The sequence below is a fragment of the Cebus imitator genome, unplaced genomic scaffold (assembly GCF_001604975.1).
Source record: "Cebus imitator isolate Cc_AM_T3 unplaced genomic scaffold, Cebus_imitator-1.0 Scaffold443, whole genome shotgun sequence".
Taxonomy (NCBI): domain Eukaryota; kingdom Metazoa; phylum Chordata; class Mammalia; order Primates; family Cebidae; genus Cebus; species Cebus imitator.
In genome coordinates, this window is record NW_016107758.1 from 377,972 (window position 1) to 393,382 (window position 15,411).

General features: G+C 50.1%; 1 protein-coding gene across 2 annotated transcripts in view; it reads left to right on the top strand.

Annotated features, from left to right (window-relative positions):
* THAP4 (THAP domain containing 4) overlaps positions 1 to 15,411 on the top strand; it is a 45,895-nt gene that overhangs the window by 12,488 nt on the left and 17,996 nt on the right. Inside the window, exon 1 of one of the 2 annotated variants that reach the window (XM_017510723.2) lies at positions 7,461 to 7,568. The exons of the other annotated variant lie outside the window; for it this stretch is intronic. Within the exon in view, the coding sequence (XP_017366212.1) occupies positions 7,565 to 7,568 (4 nt within the window). The 5' untranslated portion in view covers positions 7,461 to 7,564. Of the gene's footprint in view, positions 1 to 7,460; positions 7,569 to 15,411 lie in introns of those variants that run through there. 2 annotated transcript variants of the gene reach the window in all.

Consider the following 15,411-nt stretch of genomic DNA (forward strand, 5'->3'; position numbering starts at 1 on the left):
TTTTTTTGAGACAGTGTCTTGCTCTGTCACCCAGGCTGCAGTGCACAGTGCAGACGTGTGATCTCGGCTCACTGCTGTCTCAGCCTCCTGGACTCAGGCGATCCTGCCTCAGCCTCTCGAGTAGCTGGGACTGTGGACACGTGCCATTACACTGGCTAGTTTTTTAAGTCTTTGCAGAGAGGGGGTCCCAGCCTGCGGCCCAGGCTGGTCTCGAACTCCTGGCCCCAAGTGATTCTCTCACCCTGGCCTCTGAAAATGTTGGACTGCAGGTTGAGCCACCACCCCCAGCCTGTAGTTTTCTTGTAGTGTGTGTGTTTTGGTATTAGGGCCTTGCTGGACACGGAGAATGAGTTAGGAAGCATTTCCTCTGCTACTGTTTTCTGGTTTCATTTCTTTCTTGAATGCTTGGTAAACTCCACCAATGAAGCCAGCAGGGCTTGGTGCTTTCTGTTTTGGAAGGCTACTAATTATTCCATTTCTTTAATAGCTGCTGTGACGTAATAAAAAATGTACATTTGGTCCCTGCCCCAGCGCCTAAGTCTCCTGAGCAACATGGTGCTCTGAGCACCTTCCATTCTCAGAGTCCATCTTTGCCCTCATCCCTTGGAATGTTCCAGTGAAGTGATTCTTGGCAGGGGGGGTTCCTAGATGAGGGCTGCTCATCAGAAAGACCCAGCCATAAACAGAAGCTGCGGACATTTAGCCCTACCTCCCCCCTCCTACAGGAAGGGGAATGGGGCAGAGTTAATAATTGATCATTCCTCTGTATTTAAGTCTCCATTAAAACTTCACAACTATAGGATTTGGAGAGCTTCCAGGTTGGTGAACACATCCGTGTGCTGGATGAGGTGATGGTGCACCCCAACTCCACAGGGCCACGTGCTCCTTGCCCAGGACCCTTCCAGACTGCTCCCTGTGAGCCCTGCCTCTCGCTATTTGTGTCTTTAAAAATATCCTTTGTAAGAAATTGGCATTAGTAAGTAAACTCTTTTTGTGGGTTCTGTGAGGCTCTCTAGAAGATTTTCAAATCCAGGGAAGGGGCTGTGGGAGTCCTGGATTTGTAACCAGGTGGTACAGAGGCTGTTAGTAACCTGGGGCCCCGTGCTTGCCATTGTCCTCAGAAGGGGTCAGTCGTGTGGGACCGAGCCCTCAACCTGTGGGATCCACACTAACTCCACTTCATGCCAGAACTGAACTGACATGCAGGATGCCCAGCTGGCATCAGAGCGTCAGTCGGCTTGGGAAAGACTGATCACGGAAGTGTGCTGAGCGCGTCCAGAGGGAAAGTTTGCTTTTCCCTGTATTCAGTGTAAGCCTATTCGGATGATTAGTTTTGCCTTGTGTGAGTTTTGGTGGATGTGTCTTTCAGGGAATTGGTCCATTTCATCTACCTTATTAAATTTGTGGGCATGGAAGTGTTTGGAATATTTGTTTGTTAACCTTTTAAGGGGCATGGGATTAACAGTGATTCACCCCCTCCCGCTCCTTGTTTTTTAATATATCGGTAATTTGTTTCTTCTATTTTTTTTACCTTTTTTCTTTCTTGAAACAGGGTCTCTCTCTGACACCCAGGCTGAAGGGCACTGACGTGATTTTGGCTCACTACAACCTCTGCCTCTGGGGCTCAGGTGATCTTCCCTCCTTAGACTCCTAAGTAGCAGGGACTACAGACACATGCCACCATGTCCTGTTAATTTTTGTATTTTTTTAGAGATAGGGTTTTGCCATGTAGCCCATGCTGGTCTGGGACTCCTGGGCTCAAGCTGTCTGCCTGCCTCAGCCTCCTAAAGTGCTGGGATTGCAGGCATGAGCCACTGTGCTGGCCTCTCCCTTTACTTTTAATCTGTGTCTTTGTATTCAAAGTGAGTTTCTCTTTTTTTTTTTTTTGGAGACAGAGTCTTGCTCTGTCGCCAGGCTAGAGTGCTGTGGGTGGATCTCAGCTCACTGCAACCTCCGCCTCCCTGGTTCAAGCGATTCTCCTGCCCCAGCCTCCCAAGTAGCTGGAATTACAGACACACACTACCACATCCAGCTAATTTTTGTATTTTTCATAGAGATGGGGTTTCACAATCTCCTGACCTAGTGATCTGCCCACCTTGAACTCTCAAAGTGTAGGGATTACAGGTGTACAAGTGTGGGCCTGGCCTCAAAGTGGGTTTCTTTCTTTCTTTTTTTTTTTTTTTTTTTTTGAGATGGAGTCTCACTCTGTCGCCCAGGCTGGAGAGGCAATGGTGCAATGGTGACTCACTGCAACCTCCACCTCCCAGGTTCAAGTCATTCTCCTATCTCAGCCTCCTGAGTAGCTGGGATTACAGGCACACACTACAGTGCCCAGCTAATTTTTGGTAGAGACGGGGTTTCACTGTGTTGGTCAGGCTAGTCTTGAACTCCTGACCTCAATAATCCACCCACTTCAGCCTCCCAAAGTGCTGGGATTACAGGCGTGAGCCACTGCACTAGGCCAAAGTGGTTTCTTATAGTCAACATATATTTGGGACCAGGCGAGGTGGCTCACACTTGTAATCCCAGCTTTGGAAGGCTGATGTGTGAGGATTGCTTGAGCCCAGGAGTTTGAGACCAGCCTGGGCAACACAGTGTGACCCCATCTCTCAAAAAAAAAAAAAAAAAGTAAATTAGCTAGGCATGGTGGTACACACCTGTGGTCCCAGCTACACAGGAGGCTGAGGTGACAGGATCACTTGAGCCCAGGAGGTTGAAGCTGCAGTGAGCTGTGATTATGCCACTGGGCAACAAAGCAAGACCCTATCTCAAAAAAAGAAAAAAAATGTCTTTTCCTAAAGAATAAGAAAAGGGCCCGGCTTGGTGGCTCATACCTGTAATCCCAGCACTTTGGGAGGCCGAGGCGGGTGGATCATGAGGTCAGGCGTTCAAGACCAGCCTGGCCAACATGGTGAAACCCCATCTCTAAAGGGCCGGGTGCTGTGGCCCACGCCTAGAATCTCAGCACTTTGGGAGGCTAAGGCGGGTGGATCATGAGGTCAAGAGATGGAGACCATCCTGGCCAACATGGTGAAACCCCGTCTCTACTAAAAATACAAAAATTAGCTGGGCATGGTGATGTGTGCCTATAGTCCCAGCTACTCAGGAGGCTGAGGCAGGAGAATTGCCTGAACCCAGGAGGTGGAGGTTGCAGTGAGCCGAGATCCCCGAGATCACGCCACTGCACTCCAGCCTGGGTAACGAGCGAAACTCCATCTCAAAAAAAAAAGGGGGGGGCTGGGCATAGTGGCTGGTGCCTGTAATCTCAGCTACTTGGGAGGCCGAGGCAGAGAATTGCTTGAACCTGGAAGGCAGAGACTGAAGTGAGCCACCGTACTCCAGTCTGGGGGAAGAAGTGAGACTCTGTCTCAGAAAAAAAAGAATAGGAAAATATTTCATTTTGCTTTCACTTATTCCTCTGACGCTCTCTCTTTTTTACATTTTGGTTTCTGATGTATATCATATTTCTTCTCTCTGAAGAACTTTTAATATTTCTCATAGGGGAGATATACTGGCAGTGAATTCTCTCAGTTTTTATTTAAAGAAGTTTTTTTGTTTTGGTTTTTGTTTTGGTTTTTGTTTTGAGACAGAGTCTTGCTCGGTCGCCCAGGCTGGAGTGCAGTGGCGTGATCATCTTGGCTCACTGCAGCCTCTGCCTCCCAGGCTGAAGTGATTCTCCCCCTCAGCCTCCCTAGTAGCTGGAACTACAGGTACCTGCCACTACGCCCAGCTAATTTTTGTATTTTTAGTAGAGACAGGGCTTCACTATGTTGGCTGGGCTGGTCTTGAATTCCTCACCTCAGGTGACCCACCTGCCTCGGCCTCCCAAAGTGCTGGGATTACTGGTGTTAGCCACCGTGCCTGGCCTAAATACATCTTTATATTGAGTTTTCAGAGATTTTTTTTCCTAAATCTCTTTTTCAGTGATACAGGAAAAAAGTCTTTACTTCTCCTTTGCACCCAAAGAATAGTTTCACTGGATATAGAATTCTATTTTTTTTGGTTTTAGGTTTTTTTTGCTTGTGTGGTTTCTGACAGGTCTGCTGCAGTTTTTATTCTTTTTGCTCTACATGTAAGGATTTTTTTCCTCTTGCTTCTTTCAAGATTCTCTGTCTTTGGTTTTCTACAGTTTGAGTACAACATGCCTGCACATAGATTCTTTGGTATTTATCCTGATTGATGTTTTCCAAGCTTCCCGGATCTGTGGTTTTGTGTCTGTCGATAATTTTGGAAAACTCTGAACTATTATTAATTCAAATGTTTCTTCTGCTCCTTCCTTTCCTCTCTTTCTGGCATTCCTATTGTGCTCATTCACACTTTTGTGACTGCCCCACAGTTCTCCAGTATTCTGATTTTTTTTCCATTTTTGTCTCTTTGCATTTCAGTTTGTGAAGTTTCTGTAGACATAGCTTCAGTGATTCTTTCCTCGGCTGTATCTACCCTGTTGATGAGCCCTTGAAGAGTCTTCATTTCCGTTCGTGTTTTTGGTTCACGGCATTTCCTTTTTGTTCTTTTGTCTGTCTCTCCTCTTACGTTGCCCATGTTTTCTTGCCTGTTGCCCCCTTTTCCATTAGAGCCCTTAGCATATTAATCATAGTTATTTTATTATTATTTTGAGATGGAGTCTTGCTCTGTTGCCCAGGCTGGAGTGCAATGGTGCGATCTTGGCCCACTGCAGCCTCTGCCTCCCAGGCTCAAGCAATTCTACTGCCTCAGCCTCCCAAGTAGCTGGGATTACAGGTGCCCACCACCATACCCAGCTAATTTTTGTATTTTTAGTAGAGATGGGGTTTCACCATGTTGGCCAGGCTGGTCTTGAACTCCTGACCTTGTGATCTGCCTACCTCAGTCTCCCAAATTGCTGGGATTACAGGCATGAGCCACCTCGCCCAGCCTTTTTTTGTTTTGTTTTGTTTTTTGTGTCTTTTGTCGAGATGGGGTTTCACCATGTTGGCCAGGCTGGTCTTGAACTCCTGACCTTGTGATCTGCCTACCTCAGTCTCCCAAATTGCTGGGATTACAGGCATGAGCCACCTCGCCCAGCCTTTTTTTGTTTTGTTTTGTTTTTTGTGTCTTTTGTCGAGATGGGGTTTCACCATGTTGGCCAGGATGGTCTCGGTCTCCTGACCTCATGACCCGCCCGCCTTGGCCTCCCAAAGTGCTGGGATTACAGGCGTGAGTCAGCACGCCCGGCCCTATTTTTTATCTTTTATACCTAAAAGATTACTGTAACTTTTCTATGTTTAGATGTGTTTTAGATACACACACACCTAGCGCTGTGTTACAACTGCCTGCAGTATTCGGTACATGCTGTGGTATGTAGCCCAGGGGCACGGGCTCTGCCATGCGGCCCAGGTGTGCAGGACAGCGTGCCCTCCAGGCTTGTGTAAGTGCACTCTGTGATGTTTATACAATGATGAAATTGCCCATGATGCATTTCTCAGTGCATCCCCCCATCAGTAAGTGCCACGTGACTGAAAGGTAAAGCAAGTGGGCCTTCAGTGGAAGGCAGCACCTCAGCCTGGCTAGCGGTTGGACTGCGCTGAATCTCGGCGGTGGCTTGTTTTGCCTCCCTGTTGCAGTTTCTCTGAGTGTGCCTTCCTCAGCCAGCACCTGGGCCTTTTGCGCTCCCAACTGTGATGTTACGCAGGAGCCTGCAGGACTGGAGGGACGTAGGCTCCAGCCTGTGACTCTGTTTCAGCCCTTTAGTGGCCTGTGTCCCTGAGCTGTGAGCTTCCTCCTCCCTGAGGGGGTGAGACGGGAAGACTGGAGGGGCTGGGTGATGAAATGCCCTTCCCCAGCCGAGGTGAGTTCCTGGTGAAGTCAGCTTCACCGCAGAGCAGGCCTTTGCCTGGAGAATGCTCTAGGCTTATTTCAAGGTGGTCACCTCCCCCTCATCCCAGAGACATGAGGTGATTTTAATTTTTCTTGGCTCTTCATGGGGAGAACTTGAGGTTCCTGGAGGTAAAAACCATGAAGATGTAGGACCCCAGGAGATTCTCGCGCCTGCCATGTTCAGCCTCCAGCATTTTGTCCAAGTCAAGTTCCCACCAGCTCCGTCTCTATAGACTGTAGATTCTGCTCCACGTGAGCTGATCTCGCTGTGATTCTCTGTGGCAGGAGTGGCATCTGTGACCTCACTTCTTTCAGTGTTTTTTGGTAGTTGTTGTAAGGCTGTGGTGTGTGGCTCCAGGCTCTTTACATGTGAGAGTTGAAACCAGGGGCTCACTCCCCAACCATTGTTTCTGTTGGCTAGAATGTTCCATTGCTAGCATGTGGGAAAGCTACCCATTTTAGTACTTGGCCATCATATCAAATTCACTTGTAAATTCTAATAGTTCTTCACTTGAGACTTTTGCATTAACGAGATAATCAAACATAACATCTGCAAATTATTTGTACCCACTTTATGTCCTTTTTTTATTTTATAGAAGTACTTGCTGGGCATGGTGGTATGTGCCTGTAGTCCCAGCCACTCAGGAGCCTAAGGCGGGAGGATTGCTTGAGCCCAGGAGTTCTGGGCTGCAGTGCGCTATGTCAATCGGGTGTCCACACTAAGTTCGGCATCAATATGGTGACCTCCCGGGAGCCACCAGGTTGCCTAAGGAGGAGTGAGCTGGCCCAGGTCAGGAACGGAGCAGGTCAAAACTCCCGTGCTGATCAGTAATGGGATTGTGCCGGTGAATAGCCACCGCACTCCAGCCTGGGCAACATAGCGAGACCCCGTCTCTAAAAAAATAATAAGAATAAGAAATACTTGCTATATTTTCTCTCCATCATGATTTCTGTTTTTCCCCTCTGCATGCAGCGCCTTCCGTTTCATGGTTAATAAGTTGAGGGCCTTGATGTCACTTTAAAACAACAGCTCCTCCCCACCTGGGACGGCCGCTGCCGGCCGCGCAGTCAAGGCTGCCATGCGCCCTATTGTACTAAGTAGTAAGTGTCCCTTTCTGTGTGTGCCTTGGCAGGAAACACTGTGTCACTAACACAAAGAGATGTGAGGGTGGGAGCTCCAGGAAGGAGGTATCTGTCCCCAGGTCCCAGTGGGCGCATTTGCTCACTTCCTGTCCTAGGTTCCCGGCCACTTGCCAGGAGACAGAACAGTCTCTGAGCCTCTGCATCCAGGTGAAGAGGAGTGTTCGGCCAGCCTCTAGGCAACAGAAAAGGACATGCCTGGGGTGGCCAGAGGGACTGCTCTGGAGAGAAAGAGCCTTTAGGATGCGCCTTGCCTTCCTCTGCTGTGGCTGGTAGAAGACGCTCAGGGTAGAAGTCGCACTCCTCACTCCGCCCAGACCTCTTGCCAGTCCCTCTTTCTTAAAAGTCGCCTGACCTCCAAAGCTCCTTCCAGCTCTGAAATTCTGTGATCTAGGCTGTCATTGTCTTTCACTTTCTTCTGAGACGTGATCTTTCATTGTGGAACTACAATTCCCAGAATGCAACCCTTTAAAGTTAGCATTTACTTCCTGCAGAGCCATTAACAGCCAGGTGCAAACATTTCCCGTCAATTGGCAGAAAACAACCTTGAGGAACCTTGAGGAGTGTCCGGAGTTTAGAAAACTTAGGGATGGGTAAGCCTGCTTTCAGTGTCTTGGGCCCAAAAACGAAAATTTAAATTTCTTGCAGGAAATTTAAATTTTTGGTGTGCATTTTGGTTGAGATTTTAATAAAAGAAAAATGAAATCAGAAAAGAAATGCATAGAAAAGTCTGATTTATTTGAAGAGGTGGAAAGTGACAAATAGACTAAATCCTTTAAAATATTTTTTGTTCCATGTTTAAATTTATTTTTTCTAATGACGTATAATTTACAGAGAGTAAAATACACTGACATTGCGGTCACAGTTTGATGAATTGTAGCATACATCTAGGCTCATGTAACCTGGTGTTTGGATTCCAAAAATATCTTACTGCTCATCCTCACCCCCATCTATGCCTCAGTGACCAGGGAGACAGTGGCTAGGGAGCTGCCACGTTTGCTGCAGCCCGAAGAGGTAGAAGGTGCAGGGGGAGCTGTCCCAGGAGCAGGTGAACCTGGCAAGGTGTGGCGGAGCCAGGAGGAGGCGCCCCACCGCTTGTTTACTACCCAGCCCGTCCTCCCTATCCATTAAACTCTATTAAGAGTCAGAGCAAATAACAGCCAGCTGGGAGGGCTATGGGACAGGAAGTATTTCTCAGCCTTTAGACGCTCCCTCCAGAGGCCGGTTTTCAGCCTCTGCCTCCATCTGGTTCCATTCCAGTCAGGAAGGAAGTTACTTTTTCTACTCAAAAGGGTTTCTTCTAAAGAGCCACCTTAGAATTCTCTAGTCTTTGCATCCTCTCCTGTTCCCAAGCGTCCTGCAGGTCCCGTGCACCGGAAGCAGCAGCTGCCTGCAGGGTGGCTCCTCTCCAGGGAGCTGCTTGCTTCCCTGACCTGGCCTGCACACAGCAGGGTCCCCTCAAAAGCGAAGCAGCAGCTGCCTGCAGGGTAGCTCCTCTCCAGGGAGCTGCTTGCTTCCCTGGCCTGGCCTGCACACAGCAGAGTCCCCTCAAAAGCGAAGCAGCAGCTGCCTGCAGGGTGGCTCCTCTCCAGGGAGCTGCTTGCTTCCCTGGCCTGGCCTGCACACAGCAGAGTCCCCTCAAAAGCTCACTTCTAGCACTCAGCAGCCTCTCGCCACCTGCTCTGACAGGGACACCCTCCACCTGCTCAGGCGCCGCTGCTCACCAGCTTGGTGACGGGCCTCTCTGGTCCTGACGCCGGGGCTTGCCCTCGGCTCTCCTATGTCTGTACCCGCCCTTCTCGCTGGGTGGCAGGTTCCCAGCCAGGTTCCCTTTCAGGCTGCCGGCGATGCCAGCTGCTGGCCGTCTCCACCCCACCTGTCTCTCTCATCTCACTCTCATTTCCATCTCCCCTGGGCTAGTCTTCTAGGCAGGTCAAGGAAGAGAGCCTGGGCCACGTCACCCCTTCTACATAAAAGGCACTGGCCCATCCAGGCCCACCTGGGGGGACAGACGGTCCAGGTCAACTTGACCAGACTTCAAATAAGCCCAGTTCTTCCAAGGAGCCAGCTGTCCTTGCCAGCCCCCTGACCAAGTTCTCCCAGGCATCTTACGGCAGAGGCTGTGGGCTGCTCCAGCTGCAGGACTGGGGCAGAGTGCGTCCCCACGGGCACCCTCCCTGCTGCTGGGCCAGTGGGGCCGGGCCTGTGTCAGGGACTGGTTCCCCGAGGGACACAAAACCTACTCAGAAACACAGCTGAAGGCAGTGGAGAGCTCTCCTGACGTGTCGGGAGCCGTGGGTTTAGGGCACAGGATGTGCTGGGTGGCCACCAGTGGCCTCCTCACTCCCACCTGGGAGAGGGGAGGAATGGAGAGGTGGCAGGCGGGAGGCACTGGGCGAGGCAGGCTGCAGCCCTCTGGCCCTCTGCACCTGCTGCAAAGTATGCAACTCACACCACAGCGATGTCATTTGTTCCCATTTGAACAGATGTTTAGAAGTCAGGATATTTTAGCACAAAATTAGCTTTTGTCTTTTCTTGAAATATCAGATCTGCAGTAGGGGCCTCAGCTGGGGTGGCAGCAGACCCTGGGGCCAGGAGCCAAAGCCCTGAGCTGTGAGGCCAGCCCCACTCCCCGCCACAACCCCTGCTCTGAGGCCGCCTAGAACCCTGTGCTGCAGTAACAGTAAACATTCTATAAAATGCTTTTAGTTTTTTTTAGTTTTCTGCTCTTTGACATACTAGTTTGTTTGGAGAGGTTTTTCTTTATAGCATTTTTATTGAGGTGTATCCACATAAGTGAAACACGGGCTCCTCGGTGTTTCCGCCGTGAGTTTCGGCAGGTGGAGGCGCCTGTGCCGCCACGCCCACGTCCAGCGGTCCAGGTTCTCCTTTGCACTCCCTGCTACGCCCCTCCCATCACTGTTCAGATTCCGCCACCCTCCATCCATTTTGCCTGGTCTCGAATTTCATGTAAGTGAAGTCATACAATTTATACATATCCGTCTGGCTTTCTTGTAGCGCAGTGTTTTCAAGGGACACCTGGTTGGTTTTCATTTCTAGTGTCACTGCATTGTTATCAGACAGTAGACTCGCTGCTTCCTGGAAGTCACAGGCTTTCTGTGACCATTTAGAAGGCCAGTTTGCATGACTGTCCCAGCGGAACTTGAAGAAGGTATTCCCTAGTTTTAAGCTGCAGAGTTCAACATGTATCCGTCAGAACTGCCTTATTAATTATATTATTTGGGAATTTGGTTTTATTTTTGTTCATTCAGACTTAGAGATGAGTTGAGATTTCGTTTAGTTTCTTTCTCTCGACATCTTGGTGTGTCGTCGGTAACTTCTGTTTTGTAAATGTTGCTGTGCTTGGTGCATGAACGGCTTCATTGCGCATTCTGCCCTTAATTCGGAAGAGCTATTCTTTGTCTACTTCTGTGCATTTTACGTGATGGTAAGATCGGGAAGCCTGCTTTCTTTTTGCTTATTGCCCAACTTTCTGGAGTGTCTCTCTGGATCTCTGAATTGCTTTATTTTAGGTGCATCTCCTGTTTACAGCAAAAGAGTTGAGGGTCTTGCTTTGTGGGTTTTTTGTTTGTTTTTGAGATGGCGTCTCCCTTTGTCGCTCAGGCTGGAATGTAGTGGCATGATCTCAGCTCACTGCAACCTCTGCCTCCTGGGTTCAAGCGATTCTCCTGCCTCAGCCTCCTGAGTAGCTCAGATTACAGGCATGCACCACCAGGCCCAGCTAATTTTTGTATTTTTAGTAGAGATGGGGTTTCACCACATTGGCCAGGGTGGTCTTAATATCTTGACCTCTTAACCTGCCTGCCTCGGCCTCCCAAGGTGCTGGGTTACAGGCGTAAGCCACTGTGGCCCGGCCAGGATGTCGTTCTTAATTGCCTAGACTGGAACGCAGTGATGTGATCTTGGCTCACTGCAGCCTCAACCTCCCAGGCGCAAGTGATTCTTTCACCTCACCCTCCCAAGTTGCTGGGACTACAGAACACAACACCATCCCTGGCTAATATTTTGTATTTTTAGTAGAGATGGGGTTTCACTATGTTGGCCAGGATGGTCTTGATCTCTTGAACTCGTGATCCACCCACCTCGGCCTCTCAAAGTGCTGGGATTATAGGCGTGAGCCACCATGCCCAGCCCTGAAAAGATTCTTCGTCTGTGAGTTCAAGCATTTTTAGTCTTGGTTTTGGCATCTTACTTATGCTTGTTGTGTTTGTATTTTGTTTTGTTTCTGAGACAGTCTCACTCTGTCACCCAAGCTGGAGTGTAGTGATGCTATCTTGGCTTATTGTGACCTCCCACTCCCAGGCCCAGGCCATCCTCCCACCTCAGCCTCCGGAGTAGGTGGACCACAGCTGTGTGCCATCGTGCCCAGCTAAGTTTTTGTAGTTCTGATAGAGATGAGGTTTAGCTATGTTGCCTGAGCTGGTGTTGAGCGCCTGAACTCAGGCGATCCACCCTCTTCGGCCTCAAAGTGTTGGAATTACAGGTGTGAGCCCTGTGACTGGCCTAGTTTTTAAAATAAAATCTTCCCCTACTACTTGATTTGTAAGCTTCTGTGATGTCAGCTGTCAAGGACAAGACCAGTGAGGAGTCCTGTTCCTTCGAGGGTCCTGTGAGTTGAGTGTCATGCCTGCACAACTAGCCATCCGCCACTTACACCCAGGTGTTTTTTGGTTTGTTTGTATAACCGCTTTTTTTTTTTTTTTTTTGGAGACAAAGTCTCACTCTGTCGCCCAGGCCATAGTGCAGTGGCGCAATCTCAGCCCACTGCAAGCTCCTCCTGGGTTCAAGTGATTCTTGTGCCTCAGCCTCCCGAGTAGCTGGGATTACAGGTGCACACCACCACACCCGGCTAATCTTCGTGTTTTAGTCGAGATGGGGTTTCACCGTGTTGGCCAGGCTGGTCTCAGATTCCTGACCTCAGGTGATCCACCCATCTCAGCCTCCCAAAATGCTGGGATTACAGGTGTGAGCCACCATGTCCTGCCTGTGTTTTTTGTTTGTTTTTTCCTGAGTGCATTCAGTATTTATGGAGATTTCTTTCCGAATCACCCCTGCTGTCTCCCGATGACTTCTTTCTGCTAGTAACATCCTCTGGGGAAGACACAGAAACAAAGCTCCCCGAGTGCTGAGCGTTGGAAACTCCATTCCAGCACCGTCTGAAAGGTCTAGAGGGTGAGTCTTTTATGTGGCTTAATACTTTCTAATAGCTGCATTAAAAAGGTAAAAAGAAACAAGTGAAATTGATCTTAGTACTAGATTTTATCTAAGCTGATATTATCCAAAAATTATTTCAACACGTAACCAGGATGATTTAAGATTATTGAATTATTTAAAGACTTTTTGGCCTGAGTTTTCAGAACCTAGTCTGTGTCTCACATCACCGCACATGTCAGTGAGCTCACGCGCCTATGGTCGGTAAGGACAGTGTGGCCAGCGATTGCACCCTGACCCTCACCTGCCCTCCTCGTGTGCCTTCTGCATGAGGCTCTAGCGTCTTCTGCCACAGAATGCTGCTCTGGAGAAACGCTAACCCACGTGCTGTCTCTATAGATGTGCGTGTTCTGCACCTTTCAGATACGTGAAATTGCATACAATGTGCTCTTTTGAGTCTGGCTGTTTCATGGGGCGTGTTTTCAAGGGTCATCTGAATTGCAGCTTATATTAGGACTTCATTTGTATGGCCAGATAACATTTCATCGTCTGGATACACTGCAGTTTGTTTGCTTACTCATCGGTTGACGGACATCTGGGTTGTTGCGACTTTGAGGCTGCTGGGAATGGTGCTGCTGTAAACGTTCATGTGCGGCGTCTTGTGGGGACAGGTATTTTATTTCTCCTGGGTACGCATGTCCCCAGGAGTGGCAGTCCGGGGCCCCTGCTCTGCACTTAACCTCTCACACACATGGCAGAGCGCCCTCCACCGGGCTGTGCCGTTCCCAGGTTCCCAGTGGTGTGCCCTGCGTCCTTTCTAACTTTGCTAACTTTGTTTCCGTTTCTCTCTCTTGTATTTTGTTTTAACTCCTCTTGCATCTGGCCTCTGTGTGTTTCCTTCCAGTCTCCACTTCATTTGGGTGGCGGCTTGATTTTTTTCTTCCTTTTACTTTCCTGACTTCTGCCAGGTCAGGTTTCACCTGCTCCTCTTTCCTTGCCTTTTCTCTCCTGAGTTCTTGCATTTTTAATTAGCGGTCTTTCTTCATGGCGCTTCATTCAGCTACTTGGGAGGCTGAGGCAGGAGAATCACTTACCCTGGTGGTCGAGGCCACAGTGGACTGTGTTCACGCCGCTGCACTTCCAGCCTGGGTGACAGAGCAAGGCCCTGCCTCTTAGTTTTGTTTTGCCCCATCGACGTTTTGCAGTTTGTCTCACTGCTGTCGTTCAGCTTGCTGTACGGACACCTTTTGTCCATCTCTGAACTCAGGCAGGGACCTACAGTCCATTGCGAGAGAAGCAGAAGGTCTTCAGGGCAGCACCTTTATTTTATTTTATTTTTTTTGGGACAGAGTCTTACTTTGTCGCCCAGGCTGGAGTGCAGTTGTGCGATCTCAGCTCACTGCAACCTCCGCCTCCTGGGTTCAAGCAATTCTCCTGCCTCAGACTTCCGAGTAGCTGGGACTACAGGCGCCTGCCACCATGCCCAGCTAATTTTTTGTATTTTTATTAGAGTTGGAGTTTCACCATGTTGGCCAGGCTGGTCTCCAACTCCTGACCTCAGATGATCCACCCTCCTCAGCCTCCCAAAGTGCTGGGATTACAGGGGTGAGCCACCGCGCTTGGCCGGTAGCACCCCTTTGTTTCGGAGTGGTGCATTACTTCTCGATGGTGGCCAGGCGTAGTCCTGCATAGAGGTTGGCCTGGCTCTTTGGCACCTGGGTAAACACCTGGGGTCCCTTGGGCCTGCTGTCTGCAGGAGCTCCCTGTGGGGGTAGGGAGCAGAGGAGCCTCCAGGGCTCCCCGCTCCTCTGCCCCAGCCCTCTGAGCCAGGCCAGGCCTTGAGGCCTCTCACCAGGTGCCAGCCCCCCAGCTCCCAGAGGCCCCTCCTTGTCAGTGAGGCACTAACCCGCGCTTCTCACAGCATTCGTGTGTATTTTGGTGGCTGTGGGTTGTATCTGTTAACTATTTTCCCTGAAAATGAAGTTCAGGGAGAAGGTATTTTCTTTTCTTTGAGACAGAGTCTCGCTCTGTCACCCAGGCTGAAGTGCAGTGGGGCAATCTCGGCTGAATGCAACCTCCACCTCCCGGGTTCGTGATTCTCCTTCCTCGCCTCCCAAGTAGCTGGGATTACAGGCGCGCGCCATCACACCTGGCTGGTTTTTGCATTTTTGGTAGAGACGACGTTTCACCGTGTTGGTCAGGCTGGTCTTGAACCCCTGACCCTGTGATCTGCCCACCTCGGCCTTCCAAAGTGCTGGGATTACAGGCGTGAGCCATCGACCCTGGCCCATTTTGTTTTTAATTCTTGGAAGGGAAGGTGATAATGCTGTGACTTACTTTGGGAGGCTGAGGCGGGTGGGTCACGAGGTCAGGAGATGGAGACCAGCCTGGCCAACGTGGTGAAAGCCCGTCTCTACTAAATGCAAAAAATTACAATCCCAGCTACGTGGGAGGCTGAGGCAGGGAAATCGCTAGAACCCGGGAGGCAGAGCTTGCAGTGAACAGCGATCGCACCACTGCACTCAGGATGGGTGACAGACTGAGACTCTGTCTCAGAGGAGAGAGAGAGAAAGCAAATCAGCAAGCTTCACACCTCCCAGGGTCCTTCTCATCTTCCATTTCCCCATTGATGGTAACTTATCTTCTCAGTTGCTCAGGCCAGAAACCTCAGTTACCTTCTTCTCTTTCATGTTTTACATCCAGACCATCAGCAAATCCTGGTGGCTCTGCCTTCAAGATAGATCCAGAATCTAGGCTCTTTCCACTGCCTCTACCACGGCCACCGGTCTAGGTCACCCTCCTTTGCCACTAGAGTTTTTGCCATTGCCCTCCCTGGCTTCCCGTGGTTGTGACCAGAGACCTGGTCCCTCCCACTCAGGCCTCTCCAGGGCTCTGTCTGCCCAAGTCCAGGCCAGGGCCCAGCTGAGGGGCGAATCTCCTTCCCCAGCCACTGGCCTCCTGTTCCTCCCCAGCAAGGCCAGGTTTGCACACACAGGACCTCTGTCTGTGGCACCTCCACCTGGTCTGCTCTTCTCCAGGTCCCCTGCCTGGTCTCTGCACACTTCTCAGGGGGCTGTCCTTGTCCCTTTTGGGTAGGTTTTCAGAGTGCCCCGACAGCCTCGTCTCCCTTTCTGGCCCATGTCCTAACACACGCTGAATTCTGCACACGCACCTTTCTGGCCCGTCTCCCAACGCACGCTGAATTCTGCACACTCACCTTTCTGGCCCGTCTCCCAACGCACGCTGAATTCTGCACACTCACCT